We start from the raw sequence: 24,726 nt of genomic DNA, 5'->3' as shown, positions 1-24,726 counted from the left end.
AACCAAATACTAGCATACATGCAAATTAGTTCCTAAAAGCATGACACCAAGTGCCTAGTCATGATTGCGTGATTTACAGACCATAGACCGAGCCGATAGATCAGCTGCCAGAGAATTTCAGACGACCACTAGTTTCCCATGATTGTGATTATAGCTTCAGTCGCCGAACTACTACGTGTAAGGCAGCAAGTAGGCTCTCTGGCCCAATGGAATATTTACATGCTGACATCACCAATTGACCATGCTCGGTAAACATTCAGTGAACTTTTTGTTTCAGAGGCGTATCTTCTGCGTACCTGTACACAGATGTAAGAATCAGCCTAACGACAATAACAACTCTCAGCAACACTCAAACAAGTTGCTGAGAGGAACTCCAGCTATCAAATTCGGAGTCCACTTTCTGCAGACGAGCGACTAGTAAAGAAATTGTTTTATTTTTTTTACTGACATCAGACCTGAGCGTTGCATTCGTTGCCTCTAGAGTCAAATTTACATTTTGCAAAGCCGCAAGTTTGCTTGTGAGTTCCATGCAGCTGCTCTCCATGTCAGCTATTTTACCAGTAAGCCTGTGCACAGTCGTTTGGGTGTCTATGGGATCGTTGTTGTTGAACTCTTCCTCTCCGGGCATCGTACACGCCTCCTATAATGTGTATATCAAAATTTAAACTTAAGCTAAAACAAACAAAAAGAGGCTCAAAGACGAACTTACATAAAATTTAATATATTTTATTAAAAAGTATCGGTATTTTTCTATCAATTGCGATTGTTTTTAATGTTTGAGGTGATCTGACTGCCACGATGTTTCAAGATTAAAATCGACAAAACTTGATTGCGGTTAAAACACTCAGATCAATTAAAAGTGTGATTATGACGTCTGTAGCTGCGAAGAGACTGACAGAATAGTGACGCGTATGCTGCACCTTGCACGCAATAGCTGATATCAACTACATGTATATCAATGATAGCAACGAGTGACATTTCGCTCGTATTTTCTGCTAAACGTCTAGCCGCAACCAAGTTTTGTCAATTTTAATCTCGAAACATCCTGGCAGTCAGATCACCTCAAACATAAAAAAACAATTGCAAATGATAGAAAAATACTGATGGTTTCTAAAAAAATTTACCAAAACCTAGTTCAAGTTTATCTTTAAAGATAAGGAACAGGGTCAAGGGTCAATAACAAGGGTCTCTCAGAATTAGTAGAGAGTTTTGGTTAGAAATCTAGGAGAGCAGCTGAGTTCTATAGAGACAGAAACCAGTTTTTCAAGTCAAGCAACGTGGTGAGAACGACTATACTGAGGCAATAAGAAAAGTTATGGGCAAACTACTAATATTCCTACAACTGTACTACTGTCTGCAGCTTTAGTACTTCTGGCTACAGCGGAGTAGTGACTATATTCTTAACTATTCCTAGTAGCACCCTACCTCTTGAAGAGCGAGGGGTGGTACAGCATTCGTGTCCTCATTTAAGTTTAACTTCAGCGGTGAGAAGACAGGCATATTAGCAACATTGTCAGCCTCTCTAAATTCCTGCAATAGTACAAAGCAAAGGCTATCTGTCATTGTCGTATTTACAGATATGATTTTATTACTGTTCATACAAGTATTAGCAATGCAGCATACCAAAAGCAAGCCATTGTAGAACTGTCAGAAATTATACAGTTCACCGTGTTGTTTTTCCAATAAAATCTCACAATTCGGTCTGGTCCATAAAAAACAACTCTAACTCAAGTCGAGGCGAGGGTTGCTGTGGAGACAACTAGCGGAGGAGCACAGAAAACTAAAGTATAAAGGCAAGGACGAAACGACAAGAGGAACCAACATAGGTTATGGTAGAAGTTTGCAGAAGACAAGGTTATCTGGAGTTGCACTCACATGTCAACTATGGAATACCGACTAGTGATGATCATCAATATAATACCATATCTATGGCAGTTCTAAAAGTTCCTTACACTTGGCAACCCTCGAAACAAAGTGCTGCCCAGAGAGAATGCTGACACAAACAGCAATACATAATACGGTACACTGTACCCGATGAATGCATCAGCACTTAAACCGAATGATTATGCCCAAAAATTGAAAATCTTGTGCATGTTTTGCCCAGAATACAAAAAGATAATATAATAAAATGATAACAGAGAACTACTAAAAAGCCAATGACCGGTCAGGCAATTTCTAGCATACTATAATGATAATGGAATAATTAGGAAGCCATGTTGCAGACATGCTCAAGGAAGCCCAAACTAAAATGAACAGATTCCACATGCAATCACAGTATCTGCTTTCTCACCTCTTTAACCCATGCTGGGGTTGAGCTCATCATAAGGGAGGTATCATTGATTCCTGGTACACAATCTTGATCATCGTCATTTGCTATTTCTTCGACACCTGCAATATGCCAGAATTTATGTCTAACCATGCTGCTAGGGTCATTGTAAAGCAAACATTCGTGAGAACATGGCAACCATAATAATGCATAAATGTAACCATGAACTGTAGCTTCTGTGTACTAAAGCAGGGGCTATATCCAGTCATAAGAACCATCCAACCTCTAAATTAAATAATGTGGAAGAGCTCAAAACTCCTAGTATTACTGACCATATCTTCTTGTACGCATTCCATTCAACATGGAGGCAGATAATAGTGTCGCTCCGTTGTGTTCAAAAATTGCTCAATAAACCTTCAGCATACAATCAGAAAAAATAGTGGAATACATGGAGAAATACATAGAGAAATATATAGAGAAATACATACCCCGTTGGATCAGTGATTTATTGCTAGATGTCTTTGATATTGTCTTTTGTCCTAAAAGTTTATCTAGAAGAGAAAGGGTGAAAAGGGAACAACTCCCACAGACTTGTCTAAAAAAACTTAACTTTATGACTAATGTTAGTAAATGAGAAATGTTAATGACCTAATGTTTAGGTTACTATGGACACTTGTTGGCATGAAACTACAAGGATAAATAGGTTATACACCTACGTGTACATGAAACCCCATCCATTAGACATTTAATACCATAGACTTACAAATCCAGCAGTACATTTCCAATCATAGTAGATACAGATACAGATAGTCAGATGATAAGACAATTTTTTACCAGAGAACGACCAACATGAAACTGGAAGCTAAAACCAATCGATATGTGGTTACCTCCACATAGACATAATGGCACGTACCTGCCACGAGAATAGTTCCCCAGTAGGAGCTGCATATGCTAGAGACAGCATGCAGTGAACCAAAGATGGGTCTCGGTAGCGCTACATTCTGCGTGCAAACCGCGATGCCGAGTCTGCCATCCTGACAGCTGCCGCAAGCAAACACTTGATTATCTGTTAAAAGAGTAGAAAGTCAACGAATACAAAGAGTCGATAACTCCCACTAAACCGTGAAACATATTTATCCTACAAACATAAATAATATCTAGTAACAGGTCAAAAAGAGATTTACCATTGGTCGCAATGACTGTGAAGTTATCACCACACGAGACTCGTGTCACCTTTCTACCTGCCAGGACTCCACTAACCAGGTTGATACCTGGATGATCTTTAAAGTCTCCCAAACCAAGCTGTCCATATTTGTTGCAACCAAATGTGAGTAGTTGGCCGTAGTCTGAAAAGGTCCACACAGGTTAAAGAGTTGCTTAATCGCAATAGCATTATCCATCAGAAGGTCCTTATGAAAGAGAGGAAGCTTTGCACATCTGTTACATAAATCTTATCTCAGCAGCATTTAATCGTACTCGAGGCTTTCTGCATATACGTATGAAGCCTTCCCTATTTTGTACAGGCCTTTTCACAATATCATGCAAGATTTTCAAAATGTTCATGCAAAGACTTCATGTGAAACCTTCAACAAGTCCCATGAAATTTTTGACACATCCGCATGAACTTTCAACATGAACCCTTTAGCCTGTTCACACAAAACCTTACACAAGTTTCCATAAGCCCGTTCACACGTTCACTCGAACCCTTCCATGTATTCACATAAGGCTCTCCCCATGCTTTAATAAGGCTTTCCATCTGTTCACAAAGGCCTTCTACTTTTCACATGAATTCTTCTGTTTGTTCACATGAAACCTTCTGGGTCCACATGGGACCATATGAAATCACTGAAAGTCATTAACATGTTCACATATGAAATTTAACATGTTCACAGAAGGTTATTCCTATGTCCACATGAAGTTCATCCTCATGCTTGCATGTGGCTTACCGCATGCTCACATACAACATTTCACAAAAAAGTTTTTTAACATGAAACCTTTCACTGATCTACAAAAGGCGTTTCACAGATACCTTAAAGCAGGTCCTAAATCAGAGGAATCCCACAGATCCATATTACAATGACAACCTAAAATCATTATTCACGCCAGCCATATTTAAAGATGAAAGGTGGAACAATTTTTACAAAAAAAACTTACTTGTGACAGCGGCGGTATGGCTGGGCCCAGAACTGATTTGAACAATGCTGTTGTTTCTAAGGGGCTTGACTGTAACCAATGTGTATTGGCATGGAGTGTCATAACACACCTGCAAAACATGTCAGTTATTGATTCAACTACAGCCGTGTAGCTATCATGTCAATCAAAACTGGTCTAATGCTGCTGACATGTAACCCAAAACCACAGCTGCATTTAAATTAAAATACAATAATTATTGAATTGAGAAAACAAAAACAGATAATCAGCTGGTTGCATATTTATAACTCCCAGCCCCTTGTTAGTAGTATATTAACAAACTTTCTAAAGACTGAAGTTTGAAATGAAAGTTTAATTAAAATATAATTTAACTTACAAGTAAGTTTAAAAGAGTTGGACCACAAACCTTGGCCTTGCGTTTGACTATCCCCCTAACTTCATTGTTTAGTCCGAGTTTATTGTGCTCGTTGTTGCCGCACGCGAGCACCTTACCACTCGCTGTTATAAGAAAGGTGCAGTCGGAGCCAGCTAATACTGACTTAATATCCTGTTTGATGGGTAGAGAGATCTGTAGTGGCTCTGTTGCGTCATCTTCGCAGCCATTCCCTAAGCGTCCTGCAATATGTTCCACCACACACTATTGAGAGAGACGAGAGTGCATGAGATATGTAGGTGGGATGTCAGTACATGTTAAAAAAGATGTTGTAAAGGGTTGCTTAGTGTTGTGTCAAAATCTGCTCTACAGCGGCTATAAAACAACTATATAGCTATAGCTATATAGTTGTAAGCTATATAGCTAACATCTATAAAAATTGAATGCAACTATGACATGAACTCATTGCTTTAACATAAACTAAAACGGATGATGAGAAAAGGTTATTCTGCGTTTAATATTCGGTGTCCCATAAATCCTTTTATGTTATAAGATGTTAACATATAACACTAATTGTTAACATAGTTGTCAACATTATTAACATGATAAGAGCAAACAAAATTGACAAAAGCCTACTTACCAAACTCGCCACAACCCCAAGTAAACAGCTTGCCACAAGACGTCAGTGCCACAACATGGCAGTCACCTGCTGACACCTGACTAATAGTATACTCAAAGTGAGTAATAGGAGCAGGTGTGACTACCTGCTCACTCTCCTGTGCCAAACAACCATAATAGTCTCCACCAAAAGAGTAAAGACTGCCATCATCTGTCAAAGAATATGTCAACTATAAAATATGATATTGTCAAATGACCAGCGATTCCCAAGGTTTGAGAAAGCAAGGAGGGAGAATATTGGAGTCCAGACATGAGGCCTGCCATGACTACAGGCACTCCTAAACCTACTTCTCAGAATACTAACCTGCCAGACAAACAGTAAATTCCTCTCCACATGCAACTTGTTTCAAGGGAATTCCATCAAATACTTCGACTTTCTTTGGGTTCCTGTAGGCAGCTGTGTCTCCATGCCCAAGCTGGCCGGCCATTGTTCCATAAGCATTCTGTTGTATACAACACACCTTATTAATCCTAGCAGTGTTTCTATTTAGATGAGAACGAAATGGTCAGCTTGGGAAAGCTTCATAATTGGATAATTGCAATTTTAAAGACAACTGATTTACACCATGCAGTTATCACATGCATTGTGGAATTACAGTACCTTTAATACAACCTAGTCTTAGTGCTTTTTCTTGGGCAGTGTTATATCACAAGCTTAGCATAGACATATAAACATGTGGATGGTTTGACATGTGGATGGTTTGACATGTGGATGGTTTGACATGTGGATGGTTTGACATGTGGATGGTGGAACATTAGACATGTGGATAGTTTGGTTAGCCATAGACATATAAATAGCTGAACAGCGAATCATGTCCCAATCAGAAATGTTGAGTTTTTTAACAAGTATAACCATATCGCCACTTTCTTAATTGTATTGTTCAAACTTAAGAGCGAATTTGGAACTTCCTGAAAAGGCATGCTAATAAAAAAGCGGTCAGTAGAGAGTTAAACCACACAAATATAAAATGGGACACCACAGAGTCTGTTGAGAAGCAGCAGGAAGAGACTGACACAAAAATAAAAGCTGCCAAGAGACAGGCAGGTTATTACCGTCCATGTGTACAGCTCTTTCTCTACAGTGATGACTGCATAGTGGTTCTTGCTGCAGGAAATTTGAGCTGCCGACTTGGCATCTTTAAATTCCTCAAGCTTTCTGGGGGTGACCTTTCCACCACCCCAAACATACACCTAGAGAGCATGAATCGTGATGGTTAAGAATAGGTGCAAACCACAGCCATGAAAGAGAAATAGGCTTGAACATATTATGGCTAGTAAATAATGTCACCGATTGCAAAATTCTGATATTACCTCCCCTCAATTTTGGCCTAAACAAACTTTTTGGCAACATTAATTTTATGAGCTCAAGAGTACGCCTTCATATTCATGGTGTTTGCATCATTCAAAAATTGGCCCTTCCTTGTTATAAGAAAAGAAGCTTTTTCATACAAGCTATTCTTTACAGAGATTGCATGCTGTTAAGGAACTTTTAACCAATACAATTATTAAAGATTGAAGATTTCGACTGACATGAGTAATATTCAGTCTGTATGTTAAGACTGCATGCGGCGATTTCTACATTGGAGGTCTAAATTCAGGCTGCTTTGTTTCTCCTTGTCATCATATAAGCAGACAAACAAACTTAATGACTCAAAGAGCTGACAAGAGATGAAAATAACATTCCTACACAACATTTCTTATTGCAATAGTTATGACTTCGGGCAGCAGCCATAATAAAGACTAATTCAAAGTTGAAGTTAAAATAGAAATCAAAGAAGTGAATTTCTGTTAAACATTCTAATATAAATAAGCTAAAAAAAAAGTAAGTGTAGACATGAAAATAGTAGGAGTTGTAAATATAAAATAGGAAAAAACATTGTAATTCAATAGTAATAAATTTGGTTAACAATAGTGAAAACCGCACTTCATTAGTTTGTGTTCCTACATTGGTTCTGACTTGTCAGTCGCAAATTATCTAAACTCATCTTTAACTGTATAAAAATTCCTTGCATAGAAATAAGGTTTTGTAAGGAATAATAACTCCAACAAAAGAGATCTTTGAAGCAAGGAAAGATAGTGCCTATTGCGAATGATTACAGGCAATGTAGGAAATCACAATAGAAAGACAATCATGCAAAAGCTAGTCAAGTTGAATTAATGTTTTATTGAAAATACATTATCACAAATTATTTACTTTTCATATTATTGTCTTTATATTGTGGAAAATACTATTTACCTAAATTTAGAAACAATGTATTTTCTTAGAGACCGATGAACAGTCTTTGAAGAATAAAGTAAAAGATGTGGCTGTTCCTAACTAGACAAAAGAAAACAAATTAACAAGTTAGAAGAGCGTGAAACAAGAAAGCTCATAGAAAATAGCAAGCCTCATCTCATCGAATAAAGCAAAGGCGCTTGTCCCAAAGCGTTCAACATATTATGAGCCAAAAATTCCCGAAAGAGCAACAAACTCTCACAAACTTGATGCTTACCTCTGTCGACTGCGCCAATACAATCGGCTGTGACTCTACGGCCATGGAAGAAAGCCGGGTCTGTCTATTGGATGCATTCAGTTTCCAAACTTGTTCTGTGATTTTCCTGCAAGTTACCAAAAGTTATGTCAGGACTAAATCTGGTACAAATAGTTTGTGGGAAGAAATGCGGTCTTTCGGTGTTTTCATAAAAATGGATTCAAAACAGCTTCATGAAGTGTTATAGAACTTTAACAACAGCAGCAAAAAATAAAGATTTTACCACTACGATTTTCAAGCAAAATGCCTAAGAGAGAAAATTCCACATATCTTATAGTTTAGCAGTTTTTTGACAAACAAATAAGTTATTTTATATGTAACTAATAGGGAAGTTGGTTAATTTTTAGCTATTCCAATTTCATCATTTACCTCATTCCAATTGCTCAAACTCTGCCTAATTCTGTAAGTCCGCCTGCTCAAAAACCAGTAACTCTTTCAAGTCAAACCACTTAAGCACCGCCTACTCCTTTTTAAGCCAACCATTTATCATCGCCTACTCCTCTCTAAGTCGACCCACGTAAGTACCGTCTACTCCTCTCTATGTTCACCTACTTAAGAACCTACAATTCCTCCAAGTCTACCCACTTAAGCACTGCCCATTTCTCTGCGTCTACCCACTTAGGCACAGCCCATCACTATGAGCCCACCCACATACACTATTGCTCTCCGAGTCCACATACTCAAACTAACCAATGGCACGTACCCTCTTTACCTATTCACTGTCGTAGACTCTCTATGACTCCTGTCTTTTGCTGGCCTTTGTCCAATACACTGCAACCTACCAATTACTCTCAATACAACAGAAACTCTCCACACAACCTAGGATTGTGCTTGTCACAGCACACAATTTTACCACTCATCCCCCTATTCCATTTTCTGCTAACAATGACTAGATGACGGTAACTTTAACTAAAATTTGAAAAACTTTAACAACATAGACTCCTAGCTAGTCTGTCCAGAAGCCGTCCTTAAGAAGCACAGGCTACCTGACTAGTAGTTCCTCGCTACACTAGCTGCTCCTCTAAATAGAACAGCAGCCTTTTAAGTCAACCAGTCTCATAATACTGAACAAATAAAGCTCGCTAGCTGTTGTTAGCAGAGTATAATGTGACCAGCGAATAGCCATTTATAAAGCTGCCTCAATATTCAAGCATTGTGACATCATTCAACTGGTGAGTGCTGCCGCTTGCATAATCAGGTCCTTGACCTTAAATAAAGCAAGTGCTGTTTTATTATGCTGAGACTGAGTGGTGCCACAGGATAGCATGTTTGCAGGTCGATTAGACTCATGCTCATAAGATGATAATTATAGTAGTGCTTTTTAGTAATATTCATCGCAGTTAGGTATCTATCATTATTGATAAATCTCCGTTTGTCATTGTGTCTGTCTGTTGGTTTGAAAAAATTCTATGCGTTTCCACAATTTCTGCTGATTTCGTCTAAACGTCACCCGCCCTTATGCTCTGTGCCTACTACCAGGTAGCAAAAAATATTGAGAGAAAAATGTTAAAAATTTTGCAAAGGTCATGCACAAAACAAAAAAATTAATTTTGAGTCATAAGCTTTTCACATGTCTATGGTAGAGCTTTGCTCCATACGCACATCTATTATAAATGTGCTATATAATATAATATATTATATAGCACATCTATTACAGATGTGCTATATAATATATAATACATGACTAGCCAGTTTACTGTAGTTCTTAAATTTTGTAGAAGTGAGTCATCAAGTTTCTATGCGCATTCGCTGAAGTCTCACTGATTGGAAGATGAACCGTGCATTTGTTCAGGTTATATCTATTCACCATAAAGTAGGCTATACACTCAGTCCAAGCACAGAGTGTACCGAGGGCCACTATCTAGCCCTACTACTATCTAGCCCTATTACTATCTAGCCCTATTACTATCTAGTCCTACTACTATCTAGCCCTACTACTATCTAGCCCTATTACTATCTAGTCCTACTACTATCTAGCCCTATTACTATCTAGTCCTACTACTATCTAGCCCTATTACTATCTAGTCCTACTACTATCTAGCCCTATTACTATCTAGTCCTACTACTATCTAGCCCTACTACTATCTAGCCCTACTACTATCTAGCCCTACTACTATCTAGCCCTATTACTATCTAGTCCTACTACTATCTAGCCCTATTACTATCTAGTCCTACTACTATCTAGCCGTACTACTATCTAGCCCTTCTATCTAGCCCTACTAATATCTAGCCCTACCACCATATATCACGATGCGTAACAAATTTCAGTGGATGTCTTTTAACATGTACCAAACACTAGCAGTTGCCTACCCCATATATGCCAAAAGTAACATATTGTCTCCCCTTCACATACCTAACACGAGTGATTGTCCCCCTGCATACGAAACGTGTACCGTTGTTTCTCCACACAAATAAAACACTAGCAGCTGTTCCTTTGTACATACCAAACAAGTGAATGCTTCCTCATGCCAAACAGCAATTATCTCCCATGTATATACCAAACTGAAGGTGTCACTAAACAAGTGATTGTCTCCTCTGCACATACTATGAGCGATTTTACATACCGGCTACAATCGTCTATCTAGTACAATCTAATTTTGTTATTATCAATGAAATACAAATTTTAAAATGTTCTAATAAAGACTTCACAAATTTTTTAAACCTAATAATTCATTATATCGTTAAAATATATTAAGCCATCTCATTGTGACATATTGAACGGACTACGGAGTACATCATATAGCCATCAATATCAACTGGTCAGTCAATAAGATGGTTAGGGTAAATCAAGGAACATTATCATGTATTATATAAATAGGAGCTGTGCCTTGACCTCCTCTGAACTACTGTGAATAGATTACGCAACCACTGGTGAGCCAATATTGGGAGACACTGACCTATAATATAGGTCATCAACATATTATGTTGATGACTGCTCTTGTGTTTAGGTTTTCACTAGATATAATGACAGATTCAACAGTTTAACAATCTTTACTATAATAATAGTCAAGTCTGTCTGAAGCCAGGGTTAGAAGTTGAAATAAAATATGACATAAACTAGTAATATTTAGCATGGCAGACCGGCACTCTAGCATCTGCATCAATCGACGGCATTTCAGAATTTCAAAATATAATGGACCCTCATTTTAAGCTATTTACGCTTAAAAAACTGCTAGGTTGACCAATATGTATGATAGATTGAACTTGAATGAAGTAGTTGTTCACATTAAAAATGGAACAAGGAAACTTTATTGCAAAATTATACCTCTGCCAAGAAAAAATGTCTAGGATGACTTGCTCTGCACCTCATCATCAAGAATCGGTACTAAGTAATGGATGTCTTCTGATGGCAATTCTTATTCAAAGCTTATTTTACCAAAATAAATGACTTTTTTTAAATGAGACAGCCGCTCTTGTGAAGAACTGGAAACCATAATAACTACATTTTTTTCATCAATTCTCACTCCAATTTTCATCTTTGCAATATTTGTAGCATTGTTATGGGTGTATTTAAAAGGCTGACCATTATACCAATGCTCAAAAACATGTTCCCACACCGGGAATTGAACCCGGGCCGCCTGGGTGAAAACCAGGAATCCTAACCACTAGACCATATGGGAATACCTGCACAATTAGACTATGTTGAATATTTTGTTTTATGGTACAGTGTAATCCCACCATACGATTTATATTTGTTCCAGGCCTCGTAAGGTGAAAATTTTGTATAGAGTGGTATAGAAACCCATAGTAAATATCTATCTAATGCAAACACTCCCTGGTAAAAATCATCAAAATTTTATATACATACTGTACATATTAAAAACTAGTAACAAAATAATATGTTAACCTTAGTAACTATAATTACCTACAGTAACTTTAATATATCTAGTGGTTATGATCTACAATAAAATGTAATGTTACAAGGTACTATGTGCAGTACTTATCGTAGGAAGTTCTTAATTTCAAAACAGACGTATAACATAAACGTTGAAATTAACTTGAATGAATATAGCTTACTAAACCCATAATTAAAAACTAAGTTTTACTATCTATTTTTAATTTACTGAGCTTCAACTTTTTCATCGCTAAATGAATAATAATTTATTGCAATAAATAATATATTAATATAATACAATTTTTATAATAATATAAAAATATTCATCGCAATAAATAATAACAAATAATGCCGAACTGAGCGAGATTGAGCATCGTATCTCTTTCACTCGTTGTTAGAGGGATTTGGCGAATAGCATATCAGCATATTTGTTACTCCGACGTAATCGGCACACCGACTGCCAAATTTGCACTTCAAGAGAAATTTGTGTTCGTATCGTATAGCAAAAAATACTTTGTATGGAAAGGGGGAAAAATCATTGTGTACTACATCGCGGGGCGAAGAAATCATATAACAGGGTCATCGTAGCCTGAGGGCACGCTTGCTATTGTACGGCTACTTATTCCCTGTGCTTTATTCGTATACCCAATGATCTCTCACAGCACAACTGACTGCCAGTGTACTAGTATTAATAGAGGCAGCTGATGTAGAAGCAGAGTCTTAATATTGTTAACAGTTGTACTGTTGAGTTTGAATGTTGGTCGCTAGTAATGGATCAACAGTCAATCATCTACTTACTCATCAGTATGGTGAGATACTAAAATGCTGACAACTATATTAGGCGTGTGAGTTGCTGAGTGCACAGTCCTTCAAATGAGCTCGCACATCAAAAAATTGAAAAAATTAAACTTTTTAATATTTTAGGGTAGCTAAAAATGAGAAATTTAATGGTGATTTTTTAAAGATTTAATCAGGTTTAATAAAACAAAACAAGTTCAATTAGCATTAAACTCTGCTGACTTTTGAGTTACTGTTATTACACCTGACGATCTCTCACAGCACAGTGGTCTAACAGGGTACTAGTAATGATACTATATACTATTACTCATATTGATAGACAGCAGCACACCCGTAGACTTAAATTCTTTAGCAATGAGTCTACAAACAATGAGGTAGAATGACAACCCACCCATAATCGTATTTGTGATAAGATGTGCTTTCATGACAAAAATTAGGCTATCTTAGACAACATTTTTCAAAAGCCTCGAGTAACAGAAAAAAGATACAATAATAATGCATCAATAAAAGAATCAACATTTTTAGTTCGTAGGTAGATAATCGGATACATAAATAAAACGATAAGACTTGATGTTTGTTCTTGAATTGCGTTACCACTTTAAAATGCTTTTACTTTTTACTACGTTAAAATAAAGTTGTCTGCCCATGATCATTTTCTGATTTAAATAGACTCTGAGACTATCAAATTCTTAAAACTATGAATATAAGCGAATGATGGAAAACTTTGCCAAGATTTTAATGCAAGGCCCAAACTTTCAGGAATCGCAGAAGAGCCTCATGACATTTTAACAGAAAAACAATATACAGTAATGTGTATATATATAACAACATAACAATATATATATATATGTGTAATACTAAAATGACAACAAAAACATAACTATCTGGGCAATGGACTGGAGTAACGAGGGTTATTAGACTTGAAGCTGTTTACTCAGGGAATAAAACTTGCATAAGTCAGTGGATGTCTGTGTGGCAGTAACCTCGCTGATTGCTATATACAGTTTGTCCATAATACCGTGCCTATGACCATAAACTTCTAATAAAACTAAAGATGAGTTTTTCTCTTCCAAGGAGTGCATTACTAGAGAGTTATGAGTTAGTACTACAAACTATGCTATGTTATTATTGTAAACAGCTTGGAGTTTTGCAACCTTAGGCTCGATTAGGCTTGGTAACGTTTAATAAAAAAAACGCGTTTCAGGTTAAACCGCTAAAATTGTGGAATGAGACAGAGTTAGTTCCCCTAGAAACATGAAAGCTGCCTGAGTTTGCCATTGCTAACCTTTCAAGGTTTATATAAAATATTGCACAGGCAACAGCAAACATGTGCAGTTGGCAGCACTCCAACGTATCATCAGGTGAATAAAAAGCAAAGAGGGAACAAATCCAGAATTAGTTATTAGTTTGAATACAATGAAAAAGTAGCTGCTCCATTTTCAAAGATTATAAAAACTGTCAAACCTCTTTTGACCTCCACTCATGAGCAGCAAGCCAGGCCTAATACCAACTTGTAATACGTATGTGGAGACAACTGCATATTACTATTTCACTCCCCTACATATTCAGGCATATGAGGTACAGACGAACCTTAACTGATAATCATTTTTGTATAAGAGCCTTTCAACACGATGTAAATACTTGTCTTTCCATATGAAGTAATTTTATGTAATGTCCAAAAATTCTCAAAATATTAGTTTTGTAAAAAAAATAGAAACTCTGGTAAAAATTAAAGATCAGAGTTAAAAATAATAAAAACCCATAAAAATTAAGTTAATTTAACATCCACGGTAACTTAAAGTAAATCATGCAGTGTATTCCCATCACTTATTCTTCTACCAAAAGTACAGATTGCTGAGTCTGAACTTCCATTCCTGTGTCGTTGAGGTAAGGTAAAAATAAAAGTCTATTTTTGCAAAATGTTAACTACCGGTAATTTATTTATTTTTACATACAATTCTAGTCGTTACATTAAAAATTTTATGTAGTTTTTCATAGCATAATTTCTTTAATGCTATATGCAATTATTTGGAGAAGTTCTTGTTTATATGCTCAGGAACGAACAGATCACGCATACTTTAGTCCTACCACAGACTAACCCTAACTATGAGAGCCTTTTTTGTCAGCCAAACTATAGTCTCTGTAATAATTAATAGTTCAACTCACGCTGCTCGTTGTTGCATGCAGTCGTACTCAAACAGTTGGGATGCCGACGGCCTCTGCGCTGGGTCCTTATTCAAGATGTGAGTCAGCATGCTCCTTAGACTATCTGAATAGCTGCCATCAATAGGAGAAAACTCTGCTTGCACTATAACTGCTGCCAGTCTCAGTGCGTTCTAAAATGTAGCAACGGTTTAGTTTAGGGAGCATATATCTATTTGAACATCTCATGAAAGGAGTTGTGCTACCTTGCCCCAGATAATTCTGTTAAAGATCAATGGAAGGAGTTGCACCACCTTGCCAAAGATAATTTTGTTAAAGATCAATGGAAGAAGTTGCACTACCTTGTCATAGATAATTCTGTTGAAGATTGGGGGTCCTCCCATGTTTTGTGACGATTCTGACGACCCGACGACAGGGATATTTAAAAAGTGACAGACGAGACGACCATTTATCAATGTAGGTGACGATGATTGTGTAAGTAGGATTACTAAAGGTACAGCTACACGTAATGAATTTTTCGTTAGTTCAGAGTTCTGGCCGAAATCACGAAAAATGCAGAATTAATCGGTCGAAATTCACAGAATTATTTTAGCTGTGCATGCCCACCGAGTTAGTCGACGAAACGCTTTCAACAGATTAAACAAATTATTAGCGAGCACGATTCTAGCAGCTTTAGCAATTAGTATAGTCCAAGACATGTATCGCGACACACAATAAAAGTACGAAAGCAATTCAACATAGAACACACGATGTAACGGTTTAAGTCGCGCTATTGTTGGTTAGTTAGCACGACTAGCAAATTTTAAGATATATGTAGTCCGAGAACATAATGCGAAACGCAAAAAAATATATTAAAAAAATTCACCATGGTAAATACGATGCAACCGACTTGATTGCGCTAAAGATGGCAACATTTTTTACCACAAAACTTTTGCTGTTAAAAAGGAAATATAATTAAAAAATAAATAATTTGTAGCTATAGTGTCCAAACAATAAATACATACAATAACGCAATCTCAGGAGCGGATCTAGAAAAAAAAGTGTGTGGTGCAAAATTTGTGTAATATATCTAGAGTGGGAGGGGTGCGCTGGATGACCCCCTCACCTGGCCCCGCGCTAGCGGAACTTTTTGAAATTTAGGCATCTTAGAATGAAGGAGAGGTGTGTTTGAGCCCAAAAAAGTGTAATTATTTATTTGCAGCAAACAACAAGTTTAGAGGTAAAAATTGACATTAGATATGATTAATTAAATTGGTGTTTTATAATGTTCCTTATACTATGTATATCAAAATTACATGTAAACAGAAAGTTAACAAACATTTGTGCAATAAAATAAAATCAAGACAAAATCAATCACAAAACCTCAACAGCCATTTGGTTTGGCTTTGCAGAAATAAGCCATCATCTCTGCAAACTAACATAAAAAATGTTTCGTAGTATTAGCTACATAACGATGCTTTTATGAAACAGACATAATAGGGCATACTTTTTTGAATTGTTGTTTTGTCGTCGAAAGAAATGATCCAAAGTTCGTTCTTGACCTTTCTTTTGAGACATTTTGCTTTTAAAATTGTTGTAGTACTTCTTTCGAAAAAAGTTGTGGCTCAATTGGGGATGTTTATTGGGACCACTCTCATTAGTTTATAAGCTAAACAAATTCAGGTCAATGTTATTAAAACTGGTTCGTTGTAACGAGCTCTACTAGGCCTTTTTGTTCATTTCCTCCCAAAGCAAGTTCTCAGTGAAATAAATTGTAATTTACTCAATTCTTGATGGACTTTAAATATATTTTTTTAATTTTTTGCAATATTTATGGTGGTGCATTTGCACCTTATGCACCACAGTAGATCCGCCTCTGAATCTAAGCAGTTGCATCATGTGTACTATGTTGAATTGCACTTATACTTTTATTGTGTGTAATTATACGTCTTCTGGACTATACTAATTGCAAAAGCTGCTGGAATCGTGCTCGCTAGCACGATTCTAGCAGCGCAGAATAATTCTGTGTGTTTCAATCATTTCGTGATTTCGGTTAGAACCAACGAAAAATTTGTTACGTGTAGCCGCACCTTTACTAACTTATCATTTGTCCATAAATCAACACTTTCAACTGAAACTCAACTAGTTTTGGTTTGAAGCATCTGGCCCAGCATTTATAGACTGCCAAATAATTAAAGTAAACAGCAATGTAATGCCACGACATTGACAGCAAATCCGTTTCCAAGTCTGTGACTGACAGTGATTATTAAAGACAATCTCGGTCTATTTTCAGTACAAGAAATGTAGCCCTAAAAACCTAAGACGGATGTCACTCTTTGCGGAGTAATCAGCAACGCTCCCAAACATCACTAATAAGTTTGTGAAGGTCGCTGGTTGAGCCATGCTTTTGGTTAGCAGAAGTTCAAACTGAGCAAGTTCCAGGTTTTTAATGCAATCCAGTGCCACCAGAATGGATATTTGTATTAAAATAACGAATGTGAAAAAAGAGGTTGTTTTGGTTACCAACTTGAAAAAGGTGAGTGATTTTAAAAGTGACGACAGTGATTTTAAAAGCGACGACAGTGATTTTAAAAGTGACTATTCTGACGACAACTTTGTGTGGTAGGACCCCCAAGATTAATGATAAGAGTTGCACCATCCTGTTACAGGGAACTCGGTTAAAGAACTAAAGGAGTTGCACCATTCTGTTACAAGTAAATATGTTGAACAGTTCATGGAAGGAGTCAAACCCATCCTGTCAGACAGAACTTTACCAAAAATCTTATGGAAGGAGTTGCCCCACTCTGCCTGTTAAACCACCAACTTCTAAACTCTTCTAAACTCCGTCTTCGTGGAAACAGTTGAACTTAAATTCTGCCAAAATAATTGGCAAAGTTCAAGGAGACCAGACTAACAGCACACTTTTGCAATGTTTGAGACCTTTGATATGAAGAGAAGATGTTTGAGAACAGGACAGAGTCACACCCTAGGGTTGTGAATGAACAATGAAATAGGAACACTGCTACACGCTTTCATGAGAACCAAGAACAATGTTCAAGTGCCAGCAATTCCACTGCTATGGTCTAGTGACTAAACCAGGCAGAATGTACCACGGCAAGGTCTAAGTCAGACTTGTATAAAATAGAAGTAGAATTAGTTGTCAGCTGAATTCATGAATGAGACTACTGCAGAAAGACCAATCAAATAAAACGCTGCCACACAACACCAAAATATTTACATTGCTCCAGAGGGTGAACAAGTGATTCTATTGCATTTGATGAACAATTCATCAATTTTAGATGCGCCATGCCAGGGCAGATAGCATTACAATCTTTACTATAGTAAGAGCTGTGTCCGTCTGTCCGAAACCATCTAAGAGTGCCAGGAAAAAAGATTGTGCTGCACGGGAAATGAACCCAGACATTTGGATTACCAACCATTGCACTACCAACTGCACCCTTTGATCACCTTGCTGCACTGCATAATAATTGTGCACATAGTTATTACACATGATGATCTCTCATGGCGCACGGGACTGCCAGCAGCGTACTAGTAGCCATATTCTGCGGTTTAGTACTTAAAACTTAACCTAGTAATAAGGAGGGTTGAATGACGAAACATTTTCTGATAGTGGCGAAAGCTGGTTGCCTTTAACTGCATTCCTACACATTTCCTATCAAGCACCTTGACCCGAACCATTCTACATATAATAATATGTAATGATTTTACACAAAAGCGCAAAACAACCTACTGAATGATGTGTGTGAGCATTGAGCCTCTTAACCATAAGTATCGTACTTTTCGGACTATAAACCGCACCCCTATATGAGCCGCATCTGCTTTATTTTCCAAAAAAACGATAATAAAACAATACATAAGCCGCACCTTTGTATAAGCCGCAGAACTCAGGATGGTGCGTTTTAACACGGCAGCAACTTGGCTGTTTAAAACGGAACAATGCCTCATGGCACTGTTTCGTATTAACCGACGCTTTTTAACCTAATGCCTAACGGAACAGTATCTTTAGGCATTGTTTTGTTTTTTTTCTCACCGCTAAAGGCGTGCTAACCGGAGATTCCGGTTAATGCGCCCTAGCGGTGAAAAAAAAGCCACAGAATAGCCGCACCCTTATATAAGCCACATGGCTCAAATCATCAGAAAAAAGTAGCAGCTAATAGTCCAAAAAGTACGGTACTACTTTGGTTGGACACCTGCAACATTATCATCAAAAATTTTGAATCCCATGCGATGTAATTTTTCTCCCAACCTCCAACCATGGTTTTAGACATACAGACAGACATGGCTCTTGTTATAGTAAAGTAGTGTCACTGCCTAAAGTTGAAGCATGTCTGAGCTACCTCCTGGTATATTAGAAATCGTTACACGCCAGTTTTTTAGAATTCTAAATATGATTGTAGGGTGTCGAAAATAATCTGGTGGTAGAATAGAAAAAAGAAGCGGGCAAGAATCACACTGCCTTCTCAAACTGGCCATAACAGTTGGACATCTAGACAGACAATCCAACATGTAGAAGAAAGTTTTGGGAGATGAACAAGTTAGTTGTTAGAATCTCATTGATAGTGTAACCAGGGTCTTGGCTTTTTATCTCCAGGGTATTTCTTGCTTAGCTCCAAGGTCTTTGCTTCTTATCTCCAGGGTCTTTCTTGGTTAGCTCCAAGGTCTTTTCTGTTTATCTTCAGGGTCTTTCCTCTTTGTCTTCAGAGTCTTTCTTTTTTAGCTCCAAGGTCTTTGCTTCTCATCTCCAGTGTCTTTCCTTCTTATCTCCAGGGTCTTTGCTTCCAGGGTCTTGCTTCTTTGTCTGCAGGGTCTTTCCTTCTTGTCTTTAAGGTCTTTCCTTTTTGTCTTTAGGGTCTTCCCGTTTCATCTCCAGGGTCTTTCCTTCTCTATCTCATTGGGTGTCGTTGACAATGCTATGATGTGGTAACAATCCATGTTTGCCTAATATAGGTATGTGTCTAGGGTTGAGTGAAGGTGATGAGGCTCTCATATAAAACATTTTAGGTGTGAAACAAGGCGATCATTTTATTAAATAAAGTCTCCACTTTAGCACCTCCGAATTTTATACAACAGCGCAGAAAAACAAGAAACGGAGATAAACTAAGACAGGAAACAACTTACCGTTGCTTCGAAGACTCGTTGGCGAGTACAGAGTTCATAGAGAATGCATCCGCATGCCCAGATGTCTGACTTAAAGTTATACCTGCAGCAATAGAAATATTACAATATGCAACTAGATAGTTACTAGAGACCATAGGAACTAAAATAGCAAAGTTTGTAAACATTTCATCGATAACAGAGAGGGCGGGTCCCCATGTTCACAGGTAGGACCCTAACCTAATGCCTATAGTATTTATGTGAATTTCATAGTTACCGTTATAATGTATTTATGTATTTTTGGTGCTGATATTGTTTTCTTCACAAAGATTGATGTAATAAATTTATAAGAACACTTTATATATACTACCAACAATATTACTTGTTCTTGTTAAGCAAAACTCCATAGCTTTCAAGTCAACAGTGTTATATTAGAAGCCGTGAGACTTTTACACAAATTTGCAGTAAATCACGGAAATGCAGAAGTATTTTTCACAACAACAGCATCCAATAGGGTGATAAATACCAAGTAAAATTGAATCATACTTTTCACCCTTCTGAACAAAAAGAAGAGAAACTAAAGTACATGTCTAAATCGCATGACACATATAGCCAACCTTTAGATGAAACAACCAATGAAATCGTAGGCAACTGATCACTGCATTTATATATCAATGAACAAGTTGACCTGAATATTCAGTATGACCGAGTTGTATATAATCCGAGTATAGTAGGGCTACATGATAATATATTTAACTGAATGTACCATAACAAACACTTACGCTTCCCCTTTGATCAGCTCTGGTGACATATAGTATGGTGTGCCCACATACTGTAAGTACACAAATATATACATATAATATAATGTGCCCACACACTGTAAGTACACAAATACATATATACAATATTTTGTGCTCAGATACTGTATGTACACAAACTTATACTTGCAATAAGAAAGGTACCATACTATGGATGCAGAAATACAAATATATCAAGTAATACAGGATGTCACTATACTGTATATACACAATTATATGTCATGTTACAAGGGGTTTTGATGTACTGTATATACACAAATATATGTCACGTTGTTAGAAGTGTCAGTGCACAATATATATACAATAATATGCCATGTAATAAGTAGTGTTGATGTACTGTATATACACTTATATAATATGTTATTAAGAGAGTTTATATACTGTATACACAACTATATGTCATGTAGAATGTAGTAGTGATGTACTGTGTATATACACAATATGTCGTGTTATAAGGAGTGCTGGTGTACTGTATATACACAATTGTATGTGATGTAATAAGAAGTGTTGATGCATTGTAAGCACACACTTATGTGCTTACAATATGTACTACATGTATAAACACTTATGTACTAAATATTAAACATTCACAGCAGTATTTTAAGTCTTAAATCACGTATCATGTTTGTAAGTGTTTCAAAGCTTCTGTTCTCTTAGAACTAGCCACATTTCATTAAATTAAAAACATCACAATTACAATAGTCTGTTTATGAAAATCACCATTTTTAATGTGATCTAACCCAACATCACCACCTTATCCATTTTATTATTCACCATTATTTACAGTTCATGTTAACTTTCTTCGCATTTCTGAAGAAATTTGATGCCTGAAGATGGTTTTGATATGGTTGCTATACTTCTTGATATTGGTTGCTATGACGTTTTGAAATGTAAACAAGATTGTGCATTGGTTTTCGTTTCTCAAACTTTAACACCAGTTTTCTCAGAACTATGTTTTCGCACTAATGGTAAACGTGCATTTAGTTTATTGACCATAAAATCTGCTGTAACTAAGCTAGAATCAACTTTTTTTTTGCAAATAACTGTGAGAATTTTCTCCTTCTGCTAATGTAGATAACGCCAAATCTTACAACCCCGACTTAACCATGGTTTTTGTGATCCTGACCCATATATATCTTTACTGCGGTTTATCAATTTATATTTGAACTGATATCGCACTAATTTCACAAGTGAAGACAACTCACCGACTCCGCCATCTGTGTCTTAGAGGTCATGACCTTAGAGATGCCAAAGTCGCCAACCTTGCACAAACCACCTTTGGTAAGAAAGATATTGAGAGACTTGATGTCACGGTGAATAATGCCAAGATCATGGATGAAAGCGACAGCAGAAATCAACTGATAAAAGTACCAGATGACCATTTCCTCCTCCAATCTCTCGTTAAACCGACTAATCTTCTGGTAGAGATTTCCATCTGAATAAAAAGGAGATAGAGCGGACACTTGCTAGTTAAATTTTATCATATACAAGTACCAGTTAATAGCCATATATAAAACAATGAAAAATATGCTTGTTTAAAGGAAGGTTAATATGAATACCAAATAATCTGATCGGTACTAAATGGAACATGGCATTAACAAACACGACATGTGTGTAGCTTTTAATGATAGACACTAAGTGGTAATATTGTAGGCCCCTTCAAAAAGTTTTGTTTTGTAAGGGCTTTTAATCATGCAGTTATTTGAGTAATAAAATCATCAACCTTTATGTACATGTATAGGAACTTAGGAACAAGGATTGCTGAAATTCATTTCAGCTACCCACAGAGTGTGGCTCAAAGAAAGGGTCTTTCTTTTTACCTGCAGTGCCTCTTATACTCCTACCTCAGCCATTTAATGCGCACACTCTGGCCTCCTCTCTACAATCTTAAACCTGAATCCTTTTGTTTACATGAATAAACCTTTTCAAAATCAAGCATAACACTAAATAAAACAGAAGACAGACCTACCATTGGCGTATTCCATCTCAATGAGTAGAGTGGAGCTGTCTACGAAGTGGTTATAGTAGGTGATGATATTTGGGTGGTCTAATAGGGAGAGTATGTCCACCTCATTAGCGGAGTCACTTGTCTCCTTGTCTGATAAACGGGACAGATTTACCTCCTTCCACACAACCAGAGAATTGTCCTGCAAAAATTGTTATTAAAATTACTATTAAAATTATATCTTTAGACAGGGTTAGTCTACAAAGACAAAAATGACATCAAATTGTAGCTGATGTTTTAGCCTATTATTGGTCTTAATTTCATTTGATCGACTTTTTTGACGCAATCACATCTTTAACACGATAACTCGAATAAAATGTAAAAAAAAACCCTGGCAACAGAATAAAAGGCTATATAATTATGTATCAACTAATTCTATTATAAAAATTCTTTGACTATTCTTTGACTTGGTAAAAAATAACAGAGTGAAAAGAAAAGATTATTTATTTGTGTTAGAAACATCTTCATAACTGAAATGAAGGAATCCACAAAAGTTATAACGACAGATAAAAAGACTTAGTAACCTCGACTCGCCGATAGAGTGTGGCTTCACCAAACGCCCCTTTACCAAGCACTCTGATAGGAATATAAGTCACTTCTGTAGGAGATTCGTCTCCTTTGCTCAGCAATGATTTTGGTTCAGACGACATTCTGCCTCCTGAAAAATGCGTCGCAAGATAAGTTTGCCCTTATTAATCATTTACAGGCATGAGACATTGCGCTAGCCTATGTACCTTATTATGAATGCAATATAATGGATAAATCCAAGCTGTTACAGGGTAACTTGATGAAAATACATCATATTTGTAATATACTTGTCAAAATTTAGTTATAATGCAATGAATGATGTTTAAAATGTGCTAGATATTTTTGTATATATATGATCTGTTATGACCACACAGAATGTGATAACCGTTGACTGTTTCTTGGTGGTGAATGATTGGTAGGCTTTAAACAGGTCGCTTGAGAAAGCTAATCACAATTTTTTGTGGTGTTTGCATAAATCACTCAAGAGGTGTTTTACAGTGTCGAAATTTTGCCATGTAGTTCAAGGGCTTCACTGCTGAACATCAAAGTGACATTGAGAAATGTAATAGAATGTCTACATAGGCTATTTGTGCGTCCCTAACAGCCAAACTATTTACAAACTGGCACAATAATATAGACCAGCCATTAGCTAATGACAGATATTTGCCTAATCCTAAAACTTTGCGTATTTCTCCATAAATTGTACGATCATAATTCCCTGAAGTTATTTTTAATTGATATTTTTAATTTCTCGTGTTTATTTCAGTTTCATTGGGCTTGAAGACCAAGTTTTATGAAACCTACAACAAGAAGTACAACATGGTTTCCATGACATCCCTTTACATGAAATATGTATAGTATGTGCCTACTATTGAAAGGTGGATAACTAATTGATGTTAAAATGTTATAGCCTTCTTTTTTAGATTATTTATGTAATCTAGCTTTCTCCACATGTTTTACTTACTTTGTAATAACCCTTGTCGCCAAGATTATTCTTTCCTTTTAACATGACAATTCTACACATTGCTCCCATCCTAGTATATGATCTACTTATTAAAATTGTATTGTTATGTGGGTAGCAAATTGTGGCTTCGTTAAAAAAGTACATTGAATATGGGATCTTTTTAGCAAAAATGGAAAAGCAGTCAGTTTGACATCACTGAGGATCTTTTTTCCTGATAACTCTACAATGGAACACTGTTTATGGCCCCAACTCTCATGTTCGATAGACTACCTTGAGAAGTTTAAAAAGTTGAGAACAGTTCTAAGATGTTATTCATCCTTACTTCAGATGGATTCTCGTCATTGAAAACCAATGATGTAGCCTTTATGTAGTTTCTCTTTTCAACTCTCAACAATATTAAATGATGGATAAATATTAAACTTTGACACGTTTGTACTGTATAAAACTCTCAGAGCCTATGGCAATCAGTGAAAAAGAGTGGAGCAGAGTTACATGAGTGGTTTTATGACATCAAATGGGGGG

The 24,726-nt window shown here is 36.7% G+C and overlaps 1 protein-coding gene and 1 non-coding gene across 2 annotated transcripts; both read right to left on the bottom strand.

Annotated features, from left to right (window-relative positions):
- Window positions 1–195: 195 nt before the first annotated feature.
- On the bottom strand, window positions 196–23,362 carry LOC137400929 (serine/threonine-protein kinase Nek9-like). The gene is made up of 18 exons (XM_068087269.1): window positions 23,237–23,362; window positions 22,677–22,854; window positions 21,913–22,142; window positions 20,672–20,721; window positions 19,914–19,995; window positions 14,799–14,968; window positions 7,961–8,066; window positions 6,522–6,659; window positions 5,773–5,911; window positions 5,431–5,619; window positions 4,824–5,032; window positions 4,421–4,529; window positions 3,451–3,612; window positions 3,180–3,332; window positions 2,755–2,817; window positions 2,291–2,388; window positions 1,426–1,530; window positions 196–640 (listed from the first exon to the last, which is right to left on the bottom strand). Exons 1-18 carry the CDS (start codon window positions 23,360–23,362, stop codon window positions 350–352), a joined length of 2,598 nt encoding a protein of 865 aa, XP_067943370.1. The 3' UTR covers window positions 196–349.
- Window positions 11,548–11,619, bottom strand: Trnae-uuc (transfer RNA glutamic acid (anticodon UUC)). The gene has a single exon. It is a non-coding gene; the product is annotated as a tRNA-Glu (tRNA).
- Window positions 23,363–24,726: the final 1,364 nt, after the last annotated feature.

This window comes from Watersipora subatra, chromosome 7, assembly GCF_963576615.1.
Source record: "Watersipora subatra chromosome 7, tzWatSuba1.1, whole genome shotgun sequence".
NCBI lineage: Eukaryota > Metazoa > Bryozoa > Gymnolaemata > Cheilostomatida > Watersiporidae > Watersipora > Watersipora subatra.
This window is presented reverse-complemented; position numbering and strand designations above follow the sequence as displayed.

Coding starts and splice junctions, on each gene's coding strand:
- LOC137400929 (XM_068087269.1), bottom strand. CDS start 23,362: ATGTCGTCTGAACCAAAATCATTGCTGAGCAAAGGAGACGAATCTCCT. Junction 14,969..19,913: donor AACGAGTCTTCGAAGCAACG/GTAAGTTGTTTC, acceptor GCTACATTTTAG/AACGCACTGAGACTGGCAGC. Junction 4,530..4,823: donor TAGTCAAACGCAAGGCCAAG/GTTTGTGGTCCA, acceptor CATGTTTTGCAG/GTGTGTTATGACACTCCATG.